The sequence below is a fragment of the Trachinotus anak genome, unplaced genomic scaffold, assembly GCF_046630095.1.
Source record: "Trachinotus anak isolate AG129_WGS33_773 ecotype Australia unplaced genomic scaffold, CSIRO_AGI_Tana_v1 ptg000008l, whole genome shotgun sequence".
In the NCBI taxonomy this organism is placed as follows: Eukaryota; Metazoa; Chordata; class Actinopteri; order Carangiformes; family Carangidae; genus Trachinotus; species Trachinotus anak.
Window position 1 is genome coordinate 22,575,743 of NW_027273859.1, and position 26,272 is coordinate 22,602,014.

General features: G+C 39.6%; 3 protein-coding genes and 2 long non-coding RNA genes across 6 annotated transcripts in view; 2 read left to right on the forward strand and 3 right to left on the reverse strand.

Moving 5' to 3' along the window:
* Positions 1-26,272, reverse strand: part of LOC139624460 (RNA exonuclease 1 homolog) — a 47,839-nt gene continuing 21,567 nt past the window's right edge. Inside the window, exons 10-16 of the mRNA XM_071483582.1 lie at positions 3,430-3,543; positions 3,105-3,178; positions 2,911-3,015; positions 2,292-2,407; positions 1,906-2,044; positions 651-771; positions 1-392 (exon numbers count right to left, since the gene is read on the reverse strand). Coding sequence (XP_071339683.1) covers positions 304-392; positions 651-771; positions 1,906-2,044; positions 2,292-2,407; positions 2,911-3,015; positions 3,105-3,178; positions 3,430-3,543 — 758 coding nt within the window. The 3' untranslated portion in view covers positions 1-303. The remainder of the gene's footprint in view (positions 393-650; positions 772-1,905; positions 2,045-2,291; positions 2,408-2,910; positions 3,016-3,104; positions 3,179-3,429; positions 3,544-26,272) is intronic.
* Positions 6,873-7,821, forward strand: LOC139624456 (uncharacterized). Its single transcript, XR_011691658.1, has 2 exons — positions 6,873-7,006; positions 7,265-7,821. It is a non-coding gene; the product is annotated as an uncharacterized lncRNA (long non-coding RNA).
* Positions 7,699-12,460, reverse strand: LOC139624455 (myosin-11-like). Of its 2 annotated transcripts, none has more exons than XM_071483579.1 (4): positions 12,352-12,460; positions 9,537-9,587; positions 8,684-9,186; positions 7,699-8,525 (listed from the first exon to the last, which is right to left on the reverse strand). In XM_071483579.1, the coding sequence occupies exons 3-4, from the start codon at positions 9,180-9,182 to the stop codon at positions 8,017-8,019; spliced, it is 1,008 nt and encodes a 335-aa protein (XP_071339680.1). In that variant the 5' UTR covers positions 9,183-9,186; positions 9,537-9,587; positions 12,352-12,460; the 3' UTR covers positions 7,699-8,016. The 2 variants fall into 2 exon arrangements, with proteins under 2 accessions (XP_071339680.1, XP_071339679.1); XM_071483578.1 differs by lacking the exon at positions 12,352-12,460 and adding an exon at positions 10,884-10,908.
* LOC139624457 (early endosome antigen 1-like) lies at positions 14,248-20,073 on the forward strand. Its single transcript, XM_071483580.1, has 2 exons — positions 14,248-14,392; positions 17,644-20,073. Exon 2 carries the CDS (start codon positions 17,652-17,654, stop codon positions 19,701-19,703), a length of 2,052 nt encoding a protein of 683 aa, XP_071339681.1. The 5' UTR covers positions 14,248-14,392; positions 17,644-17,651; the 3' UTR covers positions 19,704-20,073.
* Positions 19,860-25,751, reverse strand: LOC139624459 (uncharacterized). The gene is made up of 3 exons (XR_011691659.1): positions 25,587-25,751; positions 21,272-24,729; positions 19,860-21,126 (listed from the first exon to the last, which is right to left on the reverse strand). It is a non-coding gene; the product is annotated as an uncharacterized lncRNA (long non-coding RNA).

Consider the following 26,272-nt stretch of genomic DNA (forward strand, 5'->3'; position numbering starts at 1 on the left):
GATTTTTACTCTGCACCTTTACTTGGACAATACTGATCACACCCCACCTCCAGGTCGTCTCAGCACACTCCAGCACAATCACAAATATTTATACAAGCATGGACACATGGGCTGCAAATCAAAACTTAACAGAAAATACTGTATTATTAACTCAAATCAAGTGATATGATCAAACTAAAATAACAAATAAACAGCCCTCCCAAATACTCAGAACAGAGCTTCACACACACATTTACATTTGCGTAGCAGCACCTATCTTTTCATGTATGAACAGTGTGGGAAATATTGTAAGTTTTATTTTCATTATTTTTTCAGTTTTCCATCTTCTTTGACTTTCCATATCATAAGCTCCATACAGGCAGCAGCGTCCTCTGCAGTGTCATGGCCACAAACTGGGAGAAAAAGTAATACATTATTTAAACACATGCAAACAATGACAGTCACACCCTCGGCAGTAAATCAGTCAGATTGCTTAAAATACATACACATATTTTGGTAATATTTACACTCAATTTATAGTATGATTGCAATTTTGTCTTTATTTGAACTTGATTTTGATTCAGATGGATGGTCGGTGGTAAACGTTAGAAGAACATTCAAATAAAACAAGACACTTGTATGGTGGCTGTAGGTAATCCATGATGACCCACCACTCTCTTGGATGATCCTCCGGAGGTATTCAGCAGTGAGATTGTTGAGGGTCAGCTTGTGAGGGGGGCCCAGACGGTGGGGGAAGACCACCGATGTGTCCACCACCGTTCCATGGAGCAACTACAGCAAAGAGGAAGATAGCTAAAGTTCTTATTACCGGGTAAACCCTCTTAGGGAATGTGAAAATTACTCACTGATGATAAATCACCTTAACTTTTAGCTGAAGTGTGGATTTAATTGGTGGAAAGTACAATATTAAAAAGGTACTGGTACAGTAGTTCCATTTTACACTACTTTATACTTTTACTCTCAACATTTTATAGGGAAATACTACTTTTACTCCACTACATTTATCCAACAGCCAGAGCTAACGCTTACTTTGCAGACTGAGAGTATATAAAGTCAAAGTATGTTTTGTTGCTAATATTTTTGTACTTTTACTAGTGACAGTATTTCTGGGTAACTTTAAAAACAAACAACCCACACAGAGAAACAGTATTACCAACTCTGCAGCCAAAGTGAGTAATGCAGGCAGCACTGGCAATCCCTCATGTTAGTCATATAGCATGACTTTACATTCATTGGTCCAGAATGATTTAAAGTAAGTGTATTCAGATTCTAAAGGAATAAGAACAGGATGTAGTTTTAACCCTTGACCACTGTTCCTTTTAATCAATGTAGATCCTTTCATAATCTATGAAACAGTTTGGCAGTTTTTAAAGCTGATAAAACTGAGTGAGGACTGCAAAACACATTTGGTACTGGGCAAATGCTGCTAATGAGCATCCAGAGCTTGTCCCCTTTCATAAGGTGTCAACACTCTGGACATTAGATGAAACAGCTCCAATAATCAATCTATTAAAAAAAAGAAGGAAAAAAACCCAAACACACAACCACCTCTTCACCTATCTGGAAAAAGTGCACCATTTCTAGATTAACCTGTTGATTGTTTTGAGTGTATTTTGCTGATAGAAATAAAATAAAAAAATACAACATCAATAAAAAAAAAACATGACATTTAAATGAATAAGTGAAAGCATGACTTATGCTAGAGAATAACATCAAAGGAAAGGCTTGGTTGGGAATTTGAACTTGGCAGAGGGCCATGTTGAAATGTGACTTTCTTGTTATAAACCAGTTTTATGCAAACACTCCTGGTTTTGAATTTTGTGCAATAACACTTGCAACAAACAGATGTTGTGAAAGCAGCTATGCTACAAAAACAGTAATGTTGAAAAAGGTTTTAGTAGTCACCTTCAGGGCACAGAGGTCTGTTTCCAGGCTGTGTCCAATCAGAACGGTGTCAGCCTTAATGAAGCTCAACAAGGTCTCCTGCACCTCTCTGAGGGAGGTGTTGTTACCCTTCACATCTTCTTCACTGATGCCTGAAAACCTACACAGGTAAAATGTCACAAGCTATCGAAAGAGCAGATGGCTCATGTAGTGAGCTTTGAACAACTAAGTTAACATCACTTCTTATTGTAACCTAGCATTTTTATTAGGTTGAATCTTACATTTAAGAGAACTGTATAGTCTTATTTTAATCTAGAGAAGGAGCAAAAACCGATTAGCCATTTGAAAATCATTTATGACAGAGCAGAGAGCGATTACATGCCACAATCCCATAATAACAATATTACCTGGTGTTATAATCGATGACCTCATTATCAGGTCTGACGAAGGTGTCGTAGATGACTTGCAGACTAGAGTTGACCACCGTCACTCTGGACAGCTCCAGACCATGAACAGTGTAACACTATGAAGACAAACAGTAACACAGTATTTATATTTTCACTGCATTACCAAAGACTGACAGAATACAGGTCCCTCAATATGAAACATCGCCTCTGATGACTTCACGCACACACACACACACACACACACACACACACACACACACACACACACACACACACACCAACAGACTTTGTGATCTTAGTTTTTTATGCAACATCTCTATTCAAACCTTCTATATACAATAGAATTTATTATTAGGAACAAATACTATCACAGAATAAGACGATCTGGAACTGGAGTACACCGTGTCAAATGACCATGTCCGATGAAAGAAAAATACTTTGCATCACTTTGGTGTTGCACAATTTTCTTTTGCACATCACCATTTTCAAATGGTGGAAAAGTCTTGAATACTAATGAAACCACCACTACAAATGCAGCTGCTGGAGGCTTAAGCTGAGGTCCAGTGCTCAACATAAGGACAATCTTAAAAACCCTGCCCCTCATGGAAGCTGACATCACCATTTCACAGTCCAACGAGTAGACCCCAGGACAGCTCATATCTGATGGATGTCTGGGGACGGTGGACACAAACCCTTCCAGGCTGAGGGAATCATGGACATGCAACTGTTGAAGAAAAAAGAAAATCAAAAAAGACTAATTTGTACATTCAAGAGGGTCTTTAGGAAATTTCTCACTCTCACTGTCAGTTCTACCTTAAACACCTGACATCCGGGTGCTCCCATGACTCCTTCACAGCAGCTGTAGCGGGTCTCCACACCACCTGGCACTGCAACAGTTTTAAAACATCCCAAATGCTCCAAATACATCTCACACCATCATACATTACAAAGCACAAAACACTGGTGTAGAGCTTCAACAATGACTTGGTTGAAAGAAATTTAATTTGCAATTACTCTGATTATTTTTCAAGCCAAAACACCAGAAATATGGTGGATTCAATATCTCAAATGTGGTACTTTGGTACTATTTTTCTTTTTCCAAACAATTAATCATTACTCACTTAATTGGTATACTCACCTCTATTCTCAACTCCTTTCCCATAATGATAGTTGCACTCCTCCTTGCGAATGTGTTTGCCTATTTGGCTCACAGAATACGTAGCCCCACATCGACAGCAGATCCTTTTGAGGGCTTTTACCAGCAAAACAGACAAAGCTCATCAGAGAGAAATGTGCTGAGAGACCTGTCACTCCAAGTACAGCCCAAGTTAAAGGTGCCCTCTAGTGATGCAATAAGAGAACAGCACCAACTGGTCTTTTCAGGGAATTTGAGTACAGCTGGGGTATGATGTTTTCACTTCCGGTCTGTGTCTTTTTTTTTTTGTCTTTTTTGAGGTCATGGTTGTGTTTATTATATTTCCTTTTTGAGAAAACAATAAACTACTAATCATAAAAAGGTCTGAGACTGTGGGCCTCCCCTCAGGCAAACCTCCTCACTCCACCGTAGTTTTCACACTTTGTTTTGCTCAGTTCCTGGAGTCCTGTGGGGTCATGATTGTGTTATTTGATCCAATAGACTCTCGACAATTGAGCTAAGATAGTCTGATACCCACCATCGCCAGGTGAACCTAGAACAAGATCCCTCGTCTCAAAAACCAGCAACAGGTGGATTCAGATTTTCACAAGACAAGTTAAGACTCATCTAAGGTGATTGAGCAGCTCCACCTCAGTGGCCACACATGAAGGCCGGTGGACGTGAGCGCAAGACGAGTGGAAGAAGCACAAGGAAGAGAAAGTAACCATCCCTTCGTCACCTGAATGATCAGAAAACAAATCGTGATGAAAAATAAATAAATAAAATAAAAATCACACTTCACTCTCAGGGGTGAACCCATCCAGGAAAGTCTGCACTCAGACACACACACATACACACACACACACAAAGTTATCATTGTGGGAATCATGAGCAAGATGGCAGAGCTGGTGAAACCTTTGTAAACCTGAAAATAAATCTGCAGGGGAAATTTAAGTTGTCAGAGACGGACAAGATTTGAATTCTGAGCCTCTGAGTGATGAGAGTACCATCCAACTGGCCCATTAACCGCAATACAAATTCAGAAGAGGATTTTCAGACAAAACCAGATGTACCCCTTTTTGAAACCTGCTCTCAAGTCCATATTTTTGACCCTAGAAACATCAAAACCACGTCAACGTATACAGCAAAGTCTCTTCTCAAACATGGGGTAGAAATGATTCTGATGGGAGGTACTGTTTTTGAGAAATTCAGAGGCAGCTGAGAGGTTCGCAGAGCCAAATTCTCACTCATACACACTACATACAGCAACCATGGATTTACACCATAGACTGTATATAAAATTAATTAAACATTTACACACATCTCAATAACTTTCACTGTACATTGTACATTTTTATACAATTTTGTTTCGTGTTTTACACTTCAACGTGTACTTCTCAGTTTCCTACATTGTCCTTGTGATTACACTTTTGGCAGTAAATTATTTGTCTTACTGCTGCTTCAACAACATGTTTGAGTTCTCATACTGTTCTCAGGTCAGACTGTACTGCATTTAGACGTATTACACACAGCTCCTCAGATTGTGCTCAGTTAAAATTATACTGTATATTTCAAAATGATCAAATTTCACAAATGAAATCTGTTTCTTTCCGCTTCAACGGTTAAGAAGTTCAAACTTTGAGCTCTTTCAGTATTTTTCTTCAACAATTTAACTTCTTTTCAAGCATTTCATGCTTTTCTGCCTTCATTCAGACACATCAACAGATGTACAGTATGTCAGTCACTGTTACAGTTGTTAATAAACAAACATTCAGCATAAACAGGAGATGGGAACATCACTGTAGAGAAAAAGTAGCAAGTACAATACACATACACAGGCTCATGTACCATTACAAGCTAGCTGCTAACTTATGTCATGTGAAGAGCATCAACTTGCAAAAACACACTTGCAGCTAAATTTTCAAATCAAATATCTGTGAAACAGTCTGTTCTGCGCTCCACAAAGAGGAGCACAGCTTTCATAAGCCACTCACTCTGAAATCTGAATAACCAATACCTATGTATGATTCTCCTCCTGTCTGACAAGGCCTCATGGGCCCAGTGGGTGACTGACTATATGACATATATGTATGTGCATATGTATGGTTGGACAACCCACTGACTGAGGCGCCGGCTGTCACCTGCGACCTGTGAGAAAAGGACAGCCCGACCCTCAGGCGGCCCTGCGCCTTCATCTGCCGCAGATCCTGAACGGTGTAGTAGATTTAAAGCCAGTGCTGTCGTCCATCTTACACTGTTCATGGTCTGGAGCTGTCCAGAGTGACGGTGGTCAACTCTAGTCTGCAAGTCATCTACGACACCTTCGTCAGACCTGATAATGAGGTCATCGATTATAACACCAGGTAATATTGTTATTATGGGATTGTGGCATGTAATCGCTCTCTGCTCAGTCATAAATGATTTTCAAATGGCTAATCGGTTTTTGCTCCTTCTCTAGATTAAAATAAGACCATACAGTTCTCTTAAATGTAAGATTCAACCTAATAAAAATGCTAGGTTACAATAAGAAGTGATGTTAACTTAGTAGTTGATAGCTTGTGACATTTTTACCTGTGTAGGTTTTCAGGCATCAGTGTTGTATTTTTTATTTTATTTATATCAGCAAAATACACTCAAAACAATCAACAGGTTAATCTAGAAATGGTGCAGTTTTTCCAGATAGCTGATAGGTGAAGAGGTGGTTTGTTTTTTTTCCTTTTTTTTTCAATAGATTGATTATTGGAGCTGTTTCATCTAATGTCCAGAGTGTTGACACCTTATGAAAGGGGACAAGCTCTGGATGCTCATTAGCAGCATTTGCCCAGTATGAGTTTTGCAGTCCTCACTCAGTTTTATCAGCTTTAAAAACTGCCAAACTGTTTCATAGATTATGAAAGGATCTACATTGATTAAAAGGAACAGTGGTCAAGGGTTAAAACTACATCCTGTTCTTATTCCTTTAGAATCTGAATACACTTACTTTAAATCATTCTGGACCAATGAATGTAAAGTCATGCTATATGACTAACATGAGGGATTGCCAGTGCTGCCTGCATTACTCACTTTGGCTGCAGAGTTGGTAATACTGTTTCTCTGTGTGGGTTGTTTGTTTTTAAAGTTACCCAGGAATACTGTCACTAGTAAAAGTACAAAAATATTAGCAACAAAACATACTTTGACTTTATATACTCTCAGTCTGCAAAGTAAGCGTTAGCTCTGGCTGTTGGATAAATGTAGTGGAGTAAAAGTAGTATTTCCCCATAAAATGTTGAGAGTAGAAGAATAAAGTAGTGTAAAATGGAACTACTGTACCAGTACCTTTAATATTGTACTTTCCACCAATTAAATCCACACTTCAGCTAAAAGTTAAGGTGATTTATCATCGGTGAGTAATTTTCACATTCCCTAAGAGGGTTTACCCGGTAATAAGAACTTTAGCTATCTTCCTCTTTGCTGTAGTTGCTCCATGGAACGTTGGTGGACACATCGGTGGTCTTCCCCCACCGTCTGGGCCCCCCTCACAAGCTGACCCTCAACAATCTCACTGCTGAACACCTCCGGAGGATCATCCAAGAGAGTGGTGGGTCATCATGGATTACCTACAGCCACCATACAAGTGTCTTGTTTTATTTGAATGTTCTTCTAACGTTTACCACCTACCATCCATCTGAATCAAAATCAAGTTCAAATAAAGACAAAATTGCAATCATACTATAAATTGAGTGTAAATATTACCAAAATATGTGTATGTATTTTAAGCAATCTGACTGATTTACTGCCGAGGGTGTGACTGTCATTGTTTGCATGTGTTTAAATAATGTATTACTTTTTCTCCCAGTTTGTGGCCATGACACTGCAGAGGACGCTGCTGCCTGTATGGAGCTTATGATATGGAAAGTCAAAGAAGATGGAAAACTGAAAAAATAATGAAAATAAAACTTACAATATTTCCCACACTGTTCATACATGAAAAGATAGGTGCTGCTACGCAAATGTAAATGTGTGTGTGAAGCTCTGTTCTGAGTATTTGGGAGGGCTGTTTATTTGTTATTTTAGTTTGATCATATCACTTGATTTGAGTTAATAATACAGTATTTTCTGTTAAGTTTTGATTTGCAGCCCATGTGTCCATGCTTGTATAAATATTTGTGATTGTGCTGGAGTGTGCTGAGACGACCTGGAGGTGGGGTGTGATCAGTATTGTCCAAGTAAAGGTGCAGAGTAAAAATCCCTCTGTGTGTTTCTTTTGTCTTTCAAACTTACACCAGCCAATGAACATCCAGCTTTTAATGTCAGATTGGCCTCAGGTGCATCTATGCAAATTAGTATGCACCTGTGAACAATTGCACTAATTACTGACCATACACAAGGAGCAAACAAGAAAAAAACAAACAAGATCATGCAAGGTGGAGCGTTATCTTGAACAACTTAATGTTTCAGCAGTACAGCTAATGCTTACATTTCAAAGGAGACTGGGTTTACATTAATGCAAGTCTTACAAAGATTAAAGAAGAGAAATTTTACGAAGCAATAACAACAAAACAAATGAAAAACAAACTACATCACAGCAAACAGAGACAGAATTGCCAATCAGTAGTAATCATCATCTGAACTCTTCTTGGTGTCAGCCAGTTCTTTCAGTTTATCGTGGTTCATCCTCATGTCCCACATCAGGCTCTTGATGCCTTCTGTGTGCAGCAGCTGATCTCCCGTCATGTGGCCCAGTGCTGCTGTCATCTCCTCTATCACCTTTATCACAGGGCTCAGCAGGATCAGATGTCGGGTCTGCAGCTCGGCCACACTGCCCACCCCACACAGCAGCCCCAGCTGATGGACAGCTCGTCTCATTTTATCCTGAAGAGCAGCAACATTCCATCGCTTCCCAGACAGGTTGCGCAGTTTGGCCTCCGTCTCATGAATCTTATTGTCAACTTCTTGGATGTCACGCTGAGCTCTGCAGATCGAGGAATTGTACTCAGACACTTTGTGAGAGTATGAGCTCACCTGAGATTCACAGCACTCTACCTCCTGCTTAGCTCTGTCTACAGCATCAGAGGCCTGGTCCATGTCCGTTTGACCAACACCAACCATAATCGACCCTGAGAACAGGTAAAGTGTCTTAAAAATTAAAAAACATGTTGGTAATCTGAGCTGTCCAAAAGTTTTTTTTCTTACCGGCATAGTCCCCTATTTATTTTAGTTAGCTATACAATTACTTGATTACATAACAATGTTTAAAATAACTGTATTTACTTACCAGCAATCCATCCCACGATTGGGATGAACATGATGCCGATCCCTGCGTTCCGTACTCTCTCTGCCTCGTCTCTCTTTGCTCTCATGTCGCTCAGGGTGCCCTCTGCCGACCTCAGGTTTCTCCTCTCTGTCTCCAGAGCTTCAGTGTAACTCCTCAGAGAGGATCTGTGTGACTCCAGCTTTATATTCAGGTCATTTAACTCACACTCTCTCCTCCTTTTCTGCCCTGCTAAATTACTCTGTTCTGCAGTGAGACGCTCAGTCTGCTCATCCAGGTGTTGAAGCTCTTCTCTGGCGACCAGCTCCGACACCTCCATCTGTTGCCTCATGTTCTCAATCTGTCCTCTGATATCACAAAAGGCCTGGCTTCCAGGAAGGACAATGTCTGCTTTTATACTGAGGAGCATCTCTAAGACACTGTTGTAGGACTGGAGTCCACTCTTCAGTGGACCAATCACAGCATGGGCCACTTTCCTCAACTCCCAGCTCTGCTGCTCCATAGATCTTAGCGCAGAGAGGAAAGGGTCAAAGCTTAGAAACTGAACACACAGACCTCAGATGAGCTGTGGAGCCCGCTGCTAAAGTATAGTGTTATATTTCCAAAGAACTCAGTTAGCCAGATCCTCTAAGGTCAAACCATGATGAGTCTGATCAGTGGCAAACATCACTTAAAAGCACTATTTCTATTCAGAAGGCCTAATCAATAGAAATGATTACTGATGGTAAGTGTATAATCAAAATCTAATTGAACATATCGCGGTGTTCACAGTGATGTACTGTGAAGATCGGTGAAAGATCAATTTAATACCAGTTAGGCAGCATGCAGTTTCAATACCGTGAACTCCAATACGTACCCACAAGAAACGACCTGACTGATGAATAAGTGAAAGCTGGGTAGGTGATCACTGCAAGATGAAAACAAATACTTTAGTTCACTTATACAGAAGGAAAGATAAAATCAGAGCAGACCAAAGAGAGGAACCACTGGAAAAGGTTGAAGGGCGGCCCAGTGAAGTATGAAATATTTCTTTCCTTTTCCTTTTTGAAGTATAAGAAACAAAGAGATGAAGGAAGTTGAAGAGTTTCAGTGAATTATCTGCCAGTGAGGAGGATGTACGTGAAACAACAGAAGAAGGTAGAGACATTTTTAGGGCCTCCACACCTCCTAGAACTTCCAGTGAAAGTGATCAGACACCAATGCACATGTATATAAAGAGTAAAAATCAATACCTGTAGAAAATTACACAACATCAAAGAAACATGGAGGAGGGAAGAAAAGAGTAGTTGATTGTCAGCACAGAAAAGGGAAATGATCACTAGATTCAAAACAAAAACAAAAGAGGCCTCTGCTGGTTTTCTGTTGATGCAGAACCTGATTCAGACACTGATGCCTGACCTGAAGCTACAGAAAATTACTTTTTAGATCATTTTATGAGTAGTTGACTTCAATAACTTCAAAAGAGCTGTGGTAGGTGCACAGAAGGTACTTCAATACAGTGGATCTCAAAGTGAGGCTAGGGGACAAACCCAACAAAAAGAGGGATAATTAATTTTCACTATAATTCCATCCATGAGTAACACAATGACAGAATGTGTGACTATTTTAATCATAGGTATGACACACTTTTTGTAATAAAACATCTAAAACATTATCAAGGGGGGGTCTATAGTTTAATTTGTGTCAGTTAGGGTCCTTGATGTGAAAATGTTTGAGAACCAGTGCTCTGATAAAGAAACTTAGGGGAAATTCAGGGGAAATACTCAGGTAACTGAACAGGAACTGAAAGAGACAAAGTGACAAGCACTGAGGGGAAAACACAGGCCCAATTCCAGTCTTGTCCCTACATGCTCATCCTTCCCACTCAGGAGAGTCAAGTTGAGTCCTGAGGGGAGGAATCAGTCTCCTAATCCCCTAATATTTCTAATATTACCACCTAGTGACCACTACGCTTCATCCTTGATATAGCAACATCCAATAGAAGTCATTAATTAAATGACCTCAAACACACATTTGTCATTTTCATGTACACATGAAGAAATTACAGGTAACATTAATTTCTTGCTGCATAGCTGTGAAAACAGTGCATGTGTTCTTGATAATTTCAAGAACTACGAAAAAAAAATAAAGATTAGTATTGAGATTATAATCATATTAAGAATGAAAAAAAGAAAGTGTGATCATTTTCCTGTAACAAGCTCACTCTGCCATGAATATGATGAAGCCATGTTACTGCACATTAACCTACATCTGTGTCAATGGTTTGTATGAGATTATCTTTTAGATAAACACTGATTTAATTACTATATTCTTTCTTATTATACATCCTTATTTTATATCCTTGTTTCCTGCTTCCAGCGTCCTCGCACCACTTGGTACTTGGGTCCTATAACAACAACAACAACAATCATTACACTGGGGAACAATTTGAAAAAGAATTTCTGTTGAGTTATATTTTTATGCTGATTAAAACTAAAATTGGCACGCTGATTCCAAAATTGCAGTCAGTTTTTTTCTCCACAGCTTACCCTCCAGATAAGCAAAATTCCACTGATTAGCTGTTGTAAGACTTGCCATCTGATTACGATTGGACTCATCAACAGCTACGTGGCAACTTGTTTGTGCAGTCACAATTGACTCAGTGCGGCGAGCGGGGTCATAGGTCAGTACTATCAATATCTGCAAACAGAAAGCTCACACAGTAGGAATTAAGAGGATTTGTGCTGGCTTTTCTCTTAACCTTATAACCATGGGCATACCGTTGTAAGTTCTATTTCGTTTTGTGCTGTTTTTTTAGTTTAGTTTAGTTTTCAAAGCTTGTAACTATTCCATCTTAGTGTTTTATTTACATAGGTATATATTTCCTTTGTTCCAGATCATGTCTGCACACAATTATAATTACAGTAGCCATATCCTTTGTAAAAACATAATAGTGTTAAATAAACATTGCAGTCATGCCTGTTTATTTCATATTTCATTGTATGTCAATATTTGTAAATATTTATAAAACAAGTTAAATACAGTATTTTTCATATATTTTAAGAAAACGGGGATCCTATAGTTCAAAAACTTGACGTGATAGAGAAAAACTGAGATCAGTTTTGGATTCCACACCCAAAAATTAGTTAAAAACTGCTGTCAGACCTAACTCAACAAAAACTGTGTTCCCCAGTGTTATCTGTCATTATTATTGATAACACCATTACCTATACAGCTGTTCCTGGTCTCTCGTCTCTCCTCCCCCCACCCCTTCTTTCTCCTCTTAAACCCAACCGGTCAAGGCAGACAGCTGCCCACCCTGAGCCCGGTTCTGTTGGCGTTGCCATGCAATCATCAAATCAAATTGTTAAAAGGGAGTTTTCCCTCCCCCCTGTCGCTAAGTGCTTGCTCTTTGTGGGAACTGTTGGTTTTTCTCTATAACAAAGTAAGGTCTCGACCTTATCCTGTAAAGTGCCTTGAGATAATGTATATTATGATTTGGTGCTATACAAATAAAACTGAATTGAAAAATCATCATCATCATCATCTTCATCTTTACAGAAACAACAGGTCCTAATTAAATGTAAAAGAACTCAGCCAGCCATACATTCTTAATTTCAGTGTAGACAACATAGACTTAAGGTTCACAATAGCATAGATCACAGGTGTGTTGGATATGTCTGTAAGCCTACCTGTGTAAGAACCCTCTGTGCTGTCTTCACTACAATGGACCCACAGTTACTCACAGCTCTGCTATTTAAACTCTGGGGGAGTGGGAGGTGTTTGAATTTTAGATTTGAACCAAACTGACAGAGTGTGTGTGTGTGGTCATGTGATTTCAGAGAAACTGTGTGCTTTCCCAACACAGAGGCATCAGTGAAAGTGAAACAGAGTCCAGCTAAATTATGAGGAGATTAAAAAAGAAAGTGAAAAACCAGATGACAATCCACCCTCAGTCTGGTTCATTTCAAGGTTTCTGCCTCTTGACCTCTGTGTATGATAATGTGATATACAAATTTGTCTTGCATTACCTCTTTAAAGAAAAACTTTCCTTGCCACAGCCAAGTGCTTGCTCTTGGTGGGAGTTGTTGGGTCTCTGTAAATAATATAAAGAGAAGGTCTAGAGCTCTTCTTTTTGAAAAGCGCCTTGAGATAATGTCTGTCGTGATTTGGTGCTATACAAACTACACTGAACAAACACTTTTGTATATAATATAAATGCAACACTTTTGTTTTTGCTTCCATTTTTCATGAGATGAACTCAAAGATCTAAAACATTTTCTATATACACAGAATAACCATTTCTCTCAAATATTGCCAATTGCACGCTCCCTCAAAACTTGCAACATCTGTGGCATTGTGCTGTGATAAAACTGATAATTTCAGAGTGGCCTTTTATTGAGGCCGGCCTAAGGCACACCTGTGCAATAATCATGCTGTCTAATCAGCATCTTGATATGCCACACATGGATTATCTCTGCAAAGGAGAAGTGCTCACTATCACAGATTTAGACAGATTTGTGAACAATATTTGAGAGAAATGGTTATTCTGTGTATATAGAAAATGTTTTAGATCTTTGAGTTCATCTCATGAAAAATGGGAGCAAAAACAAAAGTGTTGCATTTATATTTTTGTTCAGTGTAGAATCACCACCTTGCAGTTACACAACTGCCACTCAGACTAGTGTCAGGTTACATCCTTGTTTATCCAGAATCTTATAATATATCAACCGTTTGTGAAATGTTGTCTTAACTGCTGTGTGAAGTCTTGAGTTGTCAGTGGTTTTTGTGGTCTCTCTGACCTTGACCACCAAAATCTAATCAATTCATCCTTGACTCGCAGTGGACAGTTAGGTCCAATGTGAAGGGATTCTGGAGATATCATGTTCACAGTGTTTGAAGAATACCTGGACCCAACTGCAGACAGAGATTACCAGATGCCGTTCAAGAGTTTAGTCAAACAAAAAAATGAAAATTTACTGAAGGTCCTCAAATCAAAATAGTGAAAAAAAAAAACAGGCAGGCAAAACATAAAAAGGATAACTAACCAAATGCCAAGAAAACATGAGGAAAACCTTACTGGAGAATACAGAAACAAAACAGGAAAACCAGACGAACTGACGAAGACAAAGGAGAAGACAGAGACTAAACTACACAAAGGAGGCAAGGGCAATTAAACAGAGGTGAAACACATAACAGCGAGGCAGACAATCAGACTGAAGGAGCTAGGGCCCACCTGCCAGGTCACTGTGACCTGGACCTTTGACCTTTGAGCACCAAAATCTAATTATTCTTGTGAAATGTTTTATGCATAACATTTTAAATACATCGATTTTGAATGCACCAATAATTCTGAATCATTTCCAAACAGATTTAAATATCTGGAAATGTAGTTGAATGAATCTGCCCTTTGTACAATACACAGAATTACTGGAGGATCAGTTGTGTGTGTGTGTGTGTGTGTGTGTGTTTGTGAGAAAGTGAGAGAGAGAGTTTCTTTGTGTCTGGTCACATGATTTCAGAGAAACTGTGCTTTGGAAAAACAAAGAGGTATCAGTGAAAGTGAAAGTTGAATAGTAGAGTAGAAGCTGAGTCATGAGGGGAGGTCTGTATTTATAGAGATCATTTCATGTGAATTCAGCATACACCCCTCAGCTAAAGCAGAGTCTCCTCTCAGCTAAAGCAGTCTCCTCTCAGCTAAAGCAGAGTATCCTGCTAATTTCAACAGGAAAGGTAAGTGGACTGATATTTTTATATTCCTAAAGACTGCAAATCAGACTTCAGTAACCTAGTTTGTCAAGAGTACAAGAATACCTGTGGACGTTAAATCAGCAAACTGGCAATTGAATACCTAAAGGAATAACTGTTTAACACTTAAACTAACTACTGTTTCTGTTAATCTGGGACATATTGTCCTGTCTGGTTAGATATTTTGACAGGCTATTCCCTGTTATTAAATCTATTTTACTACATAATTTGTTTATTCAAAATCTTATATATGTTTGCAACAGGGATAAATGAATTAAAGTAAGTAAAAGATAAAACAGGTACAGAGATTAACGCATTAATGCAGTGCACACACTCTCCGCCGCGACTTTAAATAGTATCATTTGTCTATAAAAGTACACCTCTGCATAACAATGTATCCTTATTAACATTAAAGAAAAAAGAAAGAAATATAGATCAACTTATAACAAAGAATAACTTTATTAACATTGTTTTTTAGTCTGTAACAGAAAAGATTTAAAGTGCATCAATTTGCCTGAAATTAAAAAAAAATTAAATCCTTATTTAAATTATAAACGTTTTTTGAGTGACGCCTTCATTTATTTGGCTTCATGCTGTCCGCTGCCAACATTTTAAGACACAGTAAACACACCGGTCTTTCCTCGTCTCCCACCGTAGTCACAGTGAAGCCAAGCGCTACATGCGCTTCGTCATATTTCCTCGTCTTAGCTTTCTGGTGACTGTCGTTTGTCGCATTATCTCCGTCTCTCTCTCTGTCTTTCTTTTCATCCCTGTTAAATATTTTTCCACGGTGTCTCTTGAGGGTTTGTTCACTGCACTTCATATCTCCTGCTCTGTGCTGTGTGTGCGCATGTCCGCGCAAAAAAAAAAAAAAAAAAAAAAAAAAAAACCGACACAATAGAGCTAATACCATGGATGTATTATAAGAACTGGATGACGGATCTAAAAATGGCGCCCATTCAGTTCAATACAAGTTGCTCGCCTGGCGCATACGCCCATGGACGTATTATAAGACTATGTATTATATGTATTATAAGTTTCTGGCTTCCGGGTTACTTCCGTGTTATGCGGCCCATAGAGACTGCGCAGTAGTGTCTCTCCCATCATGCCTTTGGGCAATGAGAACGAGCGAAAAACGTTCTCGATCTGGCGCTGCGCGTTCACGAGTGTTTATGATGTGTAACCCTAGTAACAGACTAATACAGGACCGGCCCGGGGCTTTAAACCACGGATTTATACAAACAACAACAACAACAACAACATTCAGTCTGAAGCTTTAGAGCCTAAAGTCACATTGGAATCAACATTTTAAAAAATCATAACCAGGCAAAAATATTACGTTTAAATTGTCTTTTAGGCAATTTTAAGATATTGATGCTGCATGTGACAGAAAACTACAACTCATCAGATAAAGTTATTTTGTTTACTTTCTGTCATTGAGAAGCAGATTTATACGGCATGTCTTCTTTAAAAAAACTGTGCAGGGCTGTAGTGAAGCTTTATGTCTATGTTTCACTGTTCTGCTTCACAGATATTTGATTTGAAAATGAAAAATATATCAAAATTATTTTTTATAAAGATTTAATTTAAACGATGAATGCCACTGAGCAGAGAGGCGATGGTGAGGACGGTTCTTCCCCTCAGGGACAGAGAGGGGCAGCGGGCTGCAGCAGCTCAGGCCACCGCTGCTGACCCGGAGGACGCTGCATCCAGGCCGGACTCAGTTATAGTTTATCCCGCTGACACAGTGAAGGTCATTAATCTATGAAATAATAAGGCGGTTGTTGTGACTGATGACAGGCTGGTGACCTGCAGTCAGGATGAGACACTGCTGCTCACACATCACAGAAACTATCACACAGAAGCTCAATGACTTAAATTAAAATACCTGAAGAAACTGTGACGGAGGAAGTGATGAAAAATCATGGCGGCGTCTTAGTGAATCCGGTTATGCGGCGAATATATCGATTAAAAACAATTACATTCCTGAAAAACAGTGTAAGGAGTGACATAGTGAATAAAAAAATAAAAAACCACAAAATCAATGAACCTTGATGTGTGTAGAGCATAGGTGTCAACCTCTGGCCCGCGGGCCAAATCTGGCACGCAGTGTAATTATAATCGGCCCAGGAGACAGTACCCAATGACTACTAGAGCTGGCTCGCCGGTATTATACAGCGTATGTACCGCTAATACTACCGCCATGCTCTGGGGCGAACGCCTTGCGAGCGGAGTGCAGTACGACACGATAACTACAAATCCCAGAATGCTCTGCTGGTGTTTTGGCGCGCCATAAACACCCTCTCCTCTGTTGACAGTAGTCATAGCGACCTCATGCTACTACAGGCACCGTGCTACCCCTCCCAAAAATGGCGAAAAGAAAGGCAGAAAACAGGAGTAACATTATTATTAGTTAATTGATTTATTGTTGTTATTTTATTTTTAAATTTATTATTAGCCTGTGGAAAAAGGTTACTGTTGAAATCTAAATCAGAAAGCTGCAAATAAAAAAAGAGGCATACGATTTTTATTTCAATTTTTCACACTCTGACAATGAGAGCGCCACTGCCACCTACTGTAGTGGATGTGCAATTACACTTCATTCTAGTACGGCAAAAAAAAGCATTATTCTCATTATAAAAGCGTTATTCCTCCTGAGCCTGTTTTAGATGGAAGCAAAGCAAATCCAACTAACTGTGTGTGTGGAGTGTGTTTTTTAATGCTTCTTGGTCATTGGACGGTCTTGTCTGTATTTCAGTTGTCATCATCCGTCGCATTAACAGACATAGATCCAGTCCTCCAGCTTTTTCAGATCATTGTTGTCACCATAACTGTCTGATTACAAAGCATTTGTTCTTCTCCTTTTTTACATGCTCCCGCTGTTTTTATCTTGGCTTCATGTCATGTTTGCGTCCTTTTTATGTTACTTCCTTCCCTTGAGATGTTTCCTGAATATAAATGGTCATCAGTTGTGAAGTTGAGAGGAGGAGGTTTTCAGTGAAAGCTTGTGCTTGGCCGTGCAAGTTGTCTAACGATCACCAAATCTTCAAAGGTGTCATCCTTAAAGCTTCTTTGTTTCCACAATCTCATCACTTATGTCAGGCTAGCTAATGAGCAAGAGGTTCTGAGAGTAGTGTTGTAGAGCAAGAAACACTTTAGAGGGTTAACAATCTCACCAAAAGCAGTTTTGACCAAAAAGGAAAATACCTGACATCTGTTTCTCCTTTTTTCAACAGTGCACAACATGGCCAACCAAATTGCAAAGACTACTCAAAGTCTCACCACTGCAGCAGAGATGCGAGAAACCACCAAGATGTTGATGCAACCCAATGCAAATTGGGAGGAGTATCTGACTCCTGCTCCTCTCTCTATTGCCATCATGGGGGAACTTGTCTTCATTTCCTCCTGTGATGACTTCTCCATCAACGAGAACCCCCCTGAGAAGGGTTACCAGTACATAAAGTACCCAAACTCCTTCAGGGCCTGTCTTATGCAAATCTGTAATTCAGGCTGGCATGCATTCAATGAGGCCCACAAGAATATGGATCAGATCCGCATCCACACAGGCACAGTTCCTGATTACCTGAAGGCAGCAGTCAACATTCTTTTCAACGCCAGTGATGAAGCTGTTGAAACTCTCCTGCCAAATCAACTGGAGAATATTCGTGAAATTGCAGATGAGTGTGTGATACTAGCAAGCAATGTTGAAACGAAGTATGCTGATGTCATCAATTTAATCCAGGAGCTGTTGGAGGCCTGTGTCAATGCTCAACACTTTTATGGAGAAGAACTGGAAAAGGTTAAGATGAAACTGGAAGAGACCAAACTGAGGGAGCAGACTGCTAAAAATCTGAATGAACAGTCCAAGAAAGCAATGGAGGCCTTGTCAAAAGAGGTGGAGGAAGCACAAGATGCTTTCAAGCAATCCATGGATTCCCTTCCCTCTGGATGGGAGATGATCGGCATGGATTTTGTTGAAGGACTCACATCATCTGTAACAGGAATACTCAATGGACTGACTGCTCAAATGAGTGGTACTTCCAATACAGCAGGTGGATCGTCCCCAGTTCAAAACAACACAAATGAAAATGTGGATAAGACCACACAAATGAGAGTCTGCAGCAAGTCTGGAGAGATTCTGAGCCTTGCAGCAACTCTCAGTCAGTATGTCAGTGAAGATGGAATAGACTGGAAGAACCTGTATGACCAGAAGAATAAACGTCCAAAGACTGAATGGACTCAGTCTCAATTTAGAAGGATCTCCCAGGAAGTGGAGGGGATGCCAAAGGACAAAATGTGCAAGAAAGTTTTGTCACTCTGTACAAAGAGCCTCACCATATGTCAAAAACTTGCAAAGTATACCCCAGATAAGAAGTGGGATGAGAAGGAAACTAAACAGCTGATAAAACACATCCAGGAGTTGAATGATGATGCCCTCGCTTTTGACTCTAAGAGCAAAGGAACTTTAGGCTCTCCAGCTCTTACTCCCAAATCACCGATGATGTTCAAAGCAGAGAGCAACAGCTCAGAAAAAAAGTCTGCTGGTCAGAGAGCAACTGAGAATGCCCGTTTCCGCATAGAGCAGAGTCGAGAACAGCTCAAACAAACACGGCAGTCATACGAGAAGTGTGTGGAGAACATGGAGAAGAATCAGAGGGAGCTCAATGATATTCTGGTTGAAATGCAGAACTGCAAAATCAAAGAGATAGACTTTGAAACCACCATCAAAATGCTGGTCAAGGGTCTTGATGCCATGGGCAGAGTCAAAGAGCAGTGGGAGAAGATGGTTCGCTTCTTCCAGATGGTCTCCAACATCATCAAAACTAGCCTGAGCAAGACACTGCACAATTTTGTCAAGACATCTGAAGATACAAAGAAACTTTCTTACAGTAGCAAGCACTTTACAAAAGACCTCCTGTACAACCAGGCCTTTCAAGCCTCCAACATTGCCAGCCTGGTCCATATGATCTCAGGGACTTACACTGAAGTGTCCAACAAGTACCTGATGGACAAAGTGAGCAGCCTTGGCAAGCTCATGGCCATGGATAAGGAGAAACCAGAGTTCCTTCAAGAGCGCCAGAATCTGCAGGAATCCTGCCAGGCAGCTCAGAAAGGGATTCTGCAGCTGGTCATTAAGAACAAGCAGGACTTTGAGAGGAAGACCGATGCCAGGATGGCAAAAATAGAGGGTGAACTGAAGGCCATTCTGCCACCAGCTCCACCTCAAGAGACTGAAAGAATCAAAGAAATTGTTCAGTCCAACTTTACTAAAGAAGACATAGATGATTACTGCTGATTCAAGTTAATTGTTTTTCACATCAGAAGTGTCACGTGCCTGCTATAAGCAAGTTATCTTATGTAACCTTTTTAGTTTCTCATGTAATCGCAGTCAGTAATACAGAAAAGTAGAAGCAGAGCTATAATTGTGTTTGTGTGACTAAAGTAATATATCTTGCTTTATTTTTCCCAAGTGTGTAATCACACCCCATTACTTCTGCACAGTAAAACAATTTTCTTTAGACTATTCAATTATGAGGTCTCTGTTATTAATCATGGGTTATTAATGTTATTAATCAGGGTGCTGTTTTTATTGAAACTGCATTTACAATTACAAATCCTGGATCACGTCATTGTAGTAATCTAATAAAGTAAAATGTTACAATTAAGCTATCTCTCATGTCATAATTAATCAAGTGTTTTCTGTGGTCACACATGAGGTTAAATGTTTTCTCGCCTACTATTACTACTAACATTTATGAATCAATCAATATTATAGCCGACATATTCACTGAATACATGAAAGTCACTAAACGCTCATGAGACGCAAGTCTTCAAGTTTTTCTGTTAAGCATGAACAGGTTTGTTAACAGATGTGTTAAGTCTCAATCATACCTGTACCTACCATTGAGGACACAGAAACCATGTCCTCTATATTTTTAAAAATTGTTAAATTATAAATGTAGTGCCCCATAATTTTTAGAAATGTAGGTTAGCATCTCTTTTTTGGCATGTACTTTGTTTTGCATGTTAGAGCTTCCACAATAAAAACATTATGCCAAGCACATTGTCTGGTCAGGGAGGACAGGCCATGGGGCCAGAGTGAAGCTTTCTTTAGAGCGTGTGTCCATAGAAATGTGAGTAGAGCATCCAGGTGTTTATGTAACACCCTTCTCAATGGTTGGGATACAGGTTTTAATATTTAACTGAATACTGGACAAATTGCTAAGATTCAACTACTAGAGCAAGGTGGATGACTAATGACACACACTCAAAAGGTTTGGTTTAATTGAAATATATGTAGATTGCCACAAGTGCAGCACAACCTGTCACTTTCAACCTGGTTAATCACTTATATTCAATAAAAGAGCATAGACAACATCAAAAAAAAAAACAAAAAAAAAAAAAAAACAATGGGCCCAACACACTTTAAATAATAAACAAAACACACCCCCAGGGGATTTGATTCAGTCTCTATGGTGTAAGTCCACACCTTTAAGTTTTCGGGTCCAGTGGTAAGGTCTCTCTCCTTGCGGGATGTGCAAAGGAGCAATTAAGCGCAGATCTGTCCTACCACTCAAGCAGAATCAGTTAAGTTCACAGTCCGTCCAAAGAGTTTCAAATTCTTCTGGTATCAGCCGTCATCACAGTGGATCCTGGTGGGGTGGCTCGCCATCTTTGGACCGGATCGGTGTTGAATCATACATCAAAAAAAACCTCACCTGTATAACACAGTCAGAGTAACATTCAAAGATCTACATTCAACTTTCTTAATGCATACTAGCAAATTTCATTCATCACATTTTTACAGTGTGCACAAACAATCACAAAATAATTCAAAAATCATTGATAAAGATCGTTTCTTACCAAAGTGAATAAGAAACAGGGCTCTCCTGAAGCCTCAAACGTCGCGGAGCAACAACAGAAAATAAGACCCTTTTTTAAAGTGCATTCATTGCACAGTAAACACAGCTGTGCTCGGTGCACAACAGCACACACACTTTCACATCGTACATATAAACTGTTATCTTTACATACAATGTTACAGGCAGCTAGCCAGTAGAAAATCCAACTTTTACAACTACACATGCAACAAACGCACGGCTAACAGTGGTAGCCATTAGCATATCGTCGTTGTGAGTTTAGCTTAGCACTTTCTCATTCAAAAACAAATTAACTCGCCAAGAAGATTCCCAATATATCCAAAAGAGTACAACAACGTTTGTTTGGATGGTGACATTAGCTCTTGTTCTGCTCAGGTGAAGAATATAATAATATATAATATAATATAATATAAATGTCTGTGAGCCAAATGCACCGGGCTGCAGAACAAGGGCCACTCTCGCCAGCTGCGGTTAGCAGGCTAGCTGTTTAACAGGTGACAGTGGGCAGGTTAGCAGCGTTAACCTTGGACATTAACCAGGGCTATCTAAATATAGCAGCTTTAATGAAGGCATCTGTACATTCATCTTAAAAGTTGATCATATGCCAAAGTAAGATCACCCACCCCTAGTTTCACAGTTTTCTGCTCTGTATCTGCACAAAGATTTTAACAAAAGCACAACTTCTGTCACATCGTCTCTGCATCAGCTCACCACTGGTGTCTCCAACAATAAAATCACTTCTCAGAGATTCAGCAGCTACAAAAACTCTATTCAATACATTCAGCGTTTCATTTGCGCCGAGTTTCCCTCTTTGCAAACAAAACAATAAGCATCAATATTTCAGTTCATTTCTTTTATGATGCAAAGGACTCATCCTCCAACCAAACAGGCTCTGATGGAATAAAGTGACCTCTCTTACCTTCGGTGCTGCAGAGGAGCAGGTCCGCTGGAGGCTGTTGACAGAGCAAAGCCTCAGTTTCTGCCTCATGTTTGTTTGTTGCTGGTTTTTAAATTAGAAGACGCGCGTTTTCTGCCCAATCAGCGCAGGAGGGCAGCGGATAAACAGCGGCTCTCTGCTGCTCTGCTGCTTCCTCTCTCTTCCTGCTCCACCTGCTCCACCACTGTCACAAGGATCAGCGTGTTTCTGCGTGTTTGTTCCCGGTTTATATTTCTGACATTACTCACATCATTCAGGCAAAGACTCGACCGAGTCTAACCAGTTTGTTTCCGGTTTGTCTCATGGACACACGGGAAATATTAAACCAGCAAACATGAAGGCCAGAAACAACAGGAAGTGCCAGTAAAGGAAATGTTTAAAGTTCATAAACTGCAGCGGGAAGTGAAGGTAGAAGCCCAACAACAGCTGTGCACAACGTTTAACTTACTAGTAAATAATAAGCACAACTTTCATAAACATACAGTTCATTCGTTTGAAAGCAATTTTGAATAAATAAAAGGCTTAAATGTCACAAGTGATTCCTGGGCCCCAGGAACAGTGAAGTCTGTTTGAAAACACATCCCTCTGTCCTGAAGCTGGAAACCAGAGAATTCTCCAGAGACAACACAACGGCACTGACTTTGAAATGTCAGCAGCTGTGTCTTCCATCAAAACACTGATTAAAATCTGTGAGTGATCAATGAAAATGTGGAATGCAGGAAATGCATCAGTCTTTAATTGAATCACTCACATTGAGAGCGAATGAACAAATACAGCAGAAAAACAGACTCTGGAACGATCGACTACAAAAGTCAAAGGTTTGTTATCTATAGCTGAAATTAATTTGAGCCACTGGGAGGAAATGAGTTACCTTGCTAACCCTATAACCTACAGTAGCTGTGTTGTGTCTCATTTGGCTTTAAATTGGGTACAAAATTTGAAATTTGAATCTCATTTCGGGCCAAGAAATGATATAAACATTTTATGGCCTCACAGCATCAGAGCCCGTTTATTGTTAAAGAGCAAACCGGGTTGACATCGAACATTAATGTTCTCTCTTTGGTTTCTAACTTCAGTGAAGAGCTGCATGTTCACAAATATTGACCAAACTGTTCTGAGGCACAGGAGTAAGAAAAGTTGGTTCTTTCAAAGGGTTGGGTTCTCCTTTAAATGCACAATCCGGATTATGATTGTAGCGTCCAATCCATGATTATAGTGGTCTGTCCTCAAAGCATCTGGTGCAGAAAAATAACAGACTAAATTATAAACATTAAGGTCATTACAAAAGCCTGTAGAAGACTTCAATAGAATTATCATATAAATTTGAAACTGAAAAAAAAAAATCCATGATAGAATTGAGATTTCTGACACATGTATGTGCTCTAGGATAAAACACTGGACTGAATGAATGGGAGCGAAGCAGGACAAGCAGGTTCCATTTGAAGGTATTTAATCTTTTGCTTGCAGTCAGTCAGGTGTGAGTGGTTACAGGTCTACAAATGAAAGAAAGCGAACATACAGGTCAAATTCTATCACTGTATCTTGACTAAATCAACAAACAATTCTAAATCAAAATCAGTATATACATTATCGCTTTAAATATATAATCATGGGGGAACAAACCAAGGAGATTAAATGTACCACTTAACAAAATACACATGACTTGAGGAAATATAATGAAATAAACTACTCACTGGACACACTCAGGAACAAAGGTGAGAGCAGCTCAGCTGAAGGCCAAATGGAGAATGAACTCAGGACACAGAACAAAGAAAACTCAAGACACCTGTGTGAGCTGCCCAGTTCTCCACCTGTGCTCCTCAGCCCAGAAGTCATGTGACCCCACTTCCCACAGGATGCTTTATTTAATTTAAAAAGAAAATGCAGTACTCCATTTTGCATTTTCATTTTCACATACTCATGTGTGTACTCATCTACGAACATATTAAAATGATGACTTTCAAAGACTTCACCTGCTCTGCAGTGACAGTATTTAAACATAATGAACAAACAGCCCTCAGGCCACTGCATTTACATGTCACTGCGCTCTTTAGGGGTCAAAATGAAAATGCACTCAGTCCTCTCATTGAGGCAGGTCATCAGTGAGGATGTCACTTCCTTGTCAGTTGTAATTTTTCTGTCACTGGGGCAGTGGTTGTAGCTTGTTCCCTGTAAGGAAATGACCAGAGCTGAGATTTAAAGAATTTTAAATGTATTACAATAAGTGATAAGATGCTGAGAGACTCATCTCATCAGTGAGGACGTCACTTCCTTGTCTCTTGTCACTTTGTCTGGGGCAGTGGCAGCAGCTTGTTTTACCCGTCTGTGTCTTATATCAATACAACTCAATGGAAATTACCAGACACATGATTTAAAGAATTTATCTGTGGGCGTGAATCTCCATCAGCTGAGTCTGCTCCCTCTGCAGCTCCACCTTGATCCCTCACCTAAATGCACTGTTCTTCTCAGTCAGCAAGATCTTGAATTCATTTCAGATATAAAGCCTGTAAAATGATATGAGGTTGATGAGTGTTTGACCACTTCCAGTGGTGATTGCACACACAGTAAACCCAGAATAACAAATCTAAATAAATGAAGGTGAAAGACGTTGTAAACATGTTTGTTGTCTCCATTTTGCAGCACTGAGAGTCACTCAGCAACAGTTTGTTGGCTGATAAATCAAAGTTTAGGAGGATGTGCATACAATGAACCCACAGGAGGAAGGCTCCTCTCTGAACTGCAGGTCTATGTTGACCTCTAGTGGCAGGACTGAAGTATTGCTCTCTGTCTGAACTATGTTCAACACTCAGAGGAACAAAAAAAAAAAAAAGAAAACAAGACAAGGTTCCTACTAAACCTGCGTTTTCTTGAAGACGATGAACTCAAATATTAAACCATAACAACCATATAATTTGAATAGGTTTGTTTGGTGTGTGTGTTAGGGGATTTTTGCTGCTAAAGCTGAGTAATCTTGCCCCAGAAACCTGCGAACTACTATTGATTTTCATACAAAAAAATATTAAGATGAGTGAGATTTTTTTTCCACAGGTGACCCACAAACACAAACTCCAGACTAACTGAGCCTCCTTCAAAATAAAGAAAAGCCTCTGCAGCAAACTGAAAACGGAAGCTGTGGTCGTCCTGGATTTCAGTGGTGTCCAGTTTACAATTTGAAGCTCATCTGACACCTTGCACCAATCAAGACTTCATTGTTTGGTCATAAAGTCTGAGTGTGAAGTGAACACAACACAACTGCCAACATTTGAATCTCAAGTGAGTAACTAATCCAGCTCACCAAGGAGATTAGATGATCAACAGGATAAACATGACTTGAGGAAATATAATGAAATAAACTACTCACTCTACACACTCAGGAACAAAGGTGGAAAGATGGAGGGAAGCAGCTCAGCTGAAGGCCAATCAGAGAATGAGCTCAGGACACAGAACAAAGAAAACTCAAGACACCTGTTTGAGCTTCCTAGTCAGCACACCTGTCCTGCTCAGGCCAGCAGTCATGTGACCCCACATCCCACAGTGCACACCATTTCATTCAAAAGAAAATGCAGCAATCCAATTAGCATTTTCATTTTCACACACTCATGTGGGCGTCCTATGACCATATTAAATGAAAATTGAAAAGTGGCAATATTCAAATACAAAATTTACATTTACAAGTCACTACACTCTGTAGGGGTCAAAATGAAAGTTCAGTCTGTCAGTCATCTCATCAGTGAGGACATCACTTCCTCGTCTCTCGTCACTTTGTCTGGGGCAGTGGCAGCAGCTTGTTTTACCTTCTGTGTCTTATATCAACACAACTCAATGTTGGGGGTGGGAGGGAATACGTGGTTGTTGTTTTTGAAAAAGGAAAAAATCCTTATTTCTCATTGTTTGTACTTTTGCCTGTCAAATGAATAAAAACATTAAGGGAAAAAAATACAACTCAAAGGAAATTACCAGACATATGATTTAAAGAATTTAAATGTATCACAATAAGTGATTAGAAGCTGAGAGACAGGAGTCTGGTAGTTAAATGCACTCTTCTTC